The following is a 3,985-nucleotide window of genomic DNA, read 5'->3' on the forward strand; positions in this document are numbered from 1 at the left end:
AAAAAAAAAAAAAAAAAAAAAAAAAGAAAAAGAAAAGCCACTTGAACCTGCAGGATCATCAAACAAAGACCTACCTAAGCCACAGGCATGCTAGAGGAAAGAGGTCACAATGAAAAGCTATGTGTGTGTTCAAATTGCTGAGCCTGGAGAATCCTGCTTTCAGGCTGGATTCAAACCTGCCAGCTCCAGCGTATGTGGCTGGTGCCCTAGCCACTGAGCTACAGGTGCCAAGCGGGCAGAATTTCATTATTAACACCCTGGGGCACTTTAGTTACTTTAGAAAGAACAAAGATTATAGAGTATGGCAAAAAAATGTATTTGGTGACAAAGATAGATGGAATGGGTTAGTTACATGACATCATTAATTTAAAGATAATTTAATGAAAAATTAAACATACTCCTGTATAAAAAAAAGAAAGAAAGAACAAAGAGGTAGCACCTGTAGCTCAGTGGGTAGGGTGCTGATCACATACACCAAGGCTGGCAGGTTCAAATCTGGTGCAGGCCAGCTAAACAATGACAACTGCAACAACAACAAAAATAGCTAGGCATTATAGCGGGCACCTGTAGTCCCAGCTACTTGGGAGGCTGAGGCATGAGAATTGCTCAAGCCCAAGAGTTTGAGGTTGCTGCTGTGAGCTGTGACACCATGGCTCTCTACCCAGGGTGACAGCTTAAGATTCTGTCTCAAAAAAAAAAAAAAAGAAATTCTGCCCTTAAAATTCCAAACCATTTCAAGAGGAGAGGAAATCTAATCTGATGTCCAGCTCTGTTCTTCAAGGAGAAAACAATCCTGAGCCCTGTGAATAAGCTGTTACGGTCATGGACTATAATCCCTAGTAGAACTCTAAGAAACTGAGTCTGCAAAGAAGTTTGCTATGAGAAGCAGCTTCAAGGACAATACCTCTTCTCGGAAACATGTTCAGAACACATTGCCATACAGCTGTTCTACCTGCCCAAGGAGGTCAGTCTAGTTAGTTACTAACACTAAAAACACTACACTTCCCAAGGGTAGAGAAATGAGGACCATCACACTGGAAATGGTTAGGTTAAAAGATGGCTATTCTCTAAACAAATCTGAAGAGAACTGATTAAATCCTTCTTGAAAAGGGCTCCCTAATCCCCTGAGTTTCTTGAGACATTTTTCCTCCATAGTTAGGACCTCCAGAGAATATCCTCAGAAAAGAGAATATGCTTCTGTGTTTGCATGTGTGAATGCAAGAAGAAGACAGAGTGGGGATAAAAGTGTTATTTACCTGCAGTTTATCCTCATGATTTGTATGAGTGTTAGAGAGATGCCTGAATTCCTGAGTCAGGCGGAAACAGTGCTTTACATGTTCTGGAGATACAAAATCTTCTGCTACTTTTATGCAACTGTATAGATTGTGAACCTGGGAGGGAAAAAGTACAAAAGGGAAACATCAGATAATGGAGATTCAATAACACATGGAAAATGTCCACAACATAGTTTAAAAAAACCCACTTTAAAAATACTTATAGTATTGTACCCCGTGATTGCATTAATGTACATAGCTATGATTTAATTAAGAAAAAAAAAAGAAAAGAAAAAAAATACTTATAGTATTGGGCGGCACCTATGGCTCAAGGAGGAGGATGCCGGCCCTGGCCAAAAAACTGCAAAAAAAAAAAAAAAAAAACTTATAGTATTCTATTTTTTTTTTTTTTGTAGAGACAGTTTTACTTTATCACCCTCGGTAGAGTGCTATGGTGTCACACAGCTCACAGCAACCTCCAACTCCTGGGCTTAGGCGATTCTCTTGCCTCAGCCTCCCGAATAGCTGGGACTACAGGCACCTGCCACAACGCCCGGCTATTTTTTTTTTGTTGCTGTTGTTGCAGTTTAGCCGGGGCTGGGTTTGAACCTGCCACCCTCGGTATATGGGGGCCAGCATCCTACTCACTGAGCCAGAGGCGCCACCCTATAGTATTCTATTTTTATAACTACAACAGAACAACTTTCCATGCAAATTTATAAATAAAAATGTTAGTATTTGGCTAGATATGGTAACCTACACCTATAATCCCAGCACTTTGAAAGGCCAAGGAGGGAATATCACTTGAGGCCAGGTCAAGACCAGCCTGGGCAACGTAACAAGACCCTATCTCTACAAATACATGCACCAATTAGCCAGATATGGTGGTGCATGCGTGTAGTCCCAACTACCCTGGAGACTGAGACAGGAGGATTGCTTGAGCCCAGGAGTTTGAGGTTACAGTGACTATGACACTTCACCCTAGCCTGGGTCACACAGCAAGACCTGTCTCAACCCCCCTGCAAAAAATGAACCAAAAAATCTCCCCAAATAATATGAAAAACATTAGTATTTACACAGAAAATGGTATGAAAAAATATACATCAGGCTCGTGCCCATGCTCAGTGGTTAGGGCACCAGCCACATATACCGAGGCAGGCAAGTTTGAACCTGGCCTGGGCCTGCTAAATGATGACAACTGCAACAAAAGAAATAGCCGGGCATGTGGCCAGCACTTGTAGTCCCAGCTACTTGGGAGGCTGAGGCAAGAGAATCCCTTAAGCCCAAGAGTTTGAGGTTGCTGTGAGCTGTGACGCCACAGCATTCTACTGAGGACGACATAGTGAGACTCTGTCTTCAAAAAAGAAAAAAAAAATATATATATATACACACACATCAAACTTTTAACAAGTAGCCTATCCTGAGCTGAGGTAGGAAATTACAGTGGAATGGTAGGACAGGGAATTGATAGGGGGTATGGTACCGGCTAGGTGTGGTGTGGTAGCTCACACCTGTAATCCCACCATTCTGGGAGACTAAAGTGTGAGGATCCCTTGAGGCCAGTGGCTCCATATCAGCCTGAGCAAGACCAAGACCCCCTATCTACTAAAGATAGAAAAATTAACTAGGCCTGGTAGCACACAGGAGGCTATTTGGAAGGCTGAAGCAAGACTGCTTGACCCCAGGAATTTGAGGTTACTGTGAGCTAAGTCGAGGCCATGGCACTCCACTAGCCCAGGTAACAGAGTGAGAATCTGTTTTAAAAATAAACAAATAAAATAAGTGCGGCACCCAAAGCTTAGTGGGTAGGGTGCCAGTCACATACACCAAGGCTGGTGGGTTCGAACCCAGCCCAGGCCAGCTAAACAATAATGACAACTGCAACCAAAATCAGCCGGGTGTTGTGGTGGGTATCTATAGTCCCAGCTACTTGGCAAGCTGAGGCAAGAGAATTGCTTAAGTCCAAAGAGTTTGAGGTTGCTGTGAGCTGTGATGCCATAGTACTCTATGGAGGGTGACATAGTGAGACTCTGTCTCAAAATAAATAAATAAATAAAAATAAAATAAAATGCTGGGATGCTGGGCATGATAGCTCATGCCTATAAAACTAGCACTCTGGGAGGCTAAGGCAGGTAGACTGCTTGAGCTCAGGAGTTTAAGAGCAGTCTGACCAAGAGTGATACCCCATCTCTACTAAAAATAAAATAAATAGCCAGGTATTTTGGCAGGTGCCTGAAATCCCAGCTACTTGGGAGGCTGAGGCAGAGGCAAGAACATTGCTTGAAGCCAAGAATTTGGGGTTTCGTGAGGTACAATAATGTCATGGCATTCTATCTTGGGCAACAGAGGAAGACTCTGACTCAAAAAACAAACAAACAAACAAAAAAGGGTGGTGCCCATAGCTTGGTGAGTAGGGCACCGGCCACATACACTGAGGCTGGTGAGTTTGAACCTGCCCTGGACCAGCTACCAAAAAAAAAAAAAACAAAAACCCAACAACAAAACGGGTGGTGCCTGTGGCTCAGTGATAGGGTGCCAGCCCCATATACTGAGGGTGGTGGGCTCAAACCCAGCCCTGCCAAACTGCAACAAAAAAATAGCCAGGTGTTGTGGTAGGCCTAGCTACTTGGGAGGCTGAGGTAAGAGAATCGCTTAAGCCCAAGAGTTTGAAGTTGCTGTGAGATATGACGCCATGGCACTCTACTCAGGGT

The 3,985-nt window shown here is 43.5% G+C and overlaps 1 protein-coding gene across 1 annotated transcript in view; it reads right to left on the bottom strand.

The window, feature by feature from the left end:
* KDM3B (lysine demethylase 3B) overlaps positions 1 to 3,985 on the bottom strand; it is a 93,381-nt gene that overhangs the window by 2,769 nt on the left and 86,627 nt on the right. Inside the window, exon 22 of the mRNA XM_012807071.2 lies at positions 1,257 to 1,391. Coding sequence (XP_012662525.1) covers positions 1,257 to 1,391 — 135 coding nt within the window. The remainder of the gene's footprint in view (positions 1 to 1,256; positions 1,392 to 3,985) is intronic.

This window comes from Otolemur garnettii, unplaced genomic scaffold (assembly GCF_000181295.1).
Source record: "Otolemur garnettii isolate 467f Iridium unplaced genomic scaffold, OtoGar3 scaffold00003, whole genome shotgun sequence".
Lineage (NCBI taxonomy): Eukaryota > Metazoa > Chordata > Mammalia > Primates > Galagidae > Otolemur > Otolemur garnettii.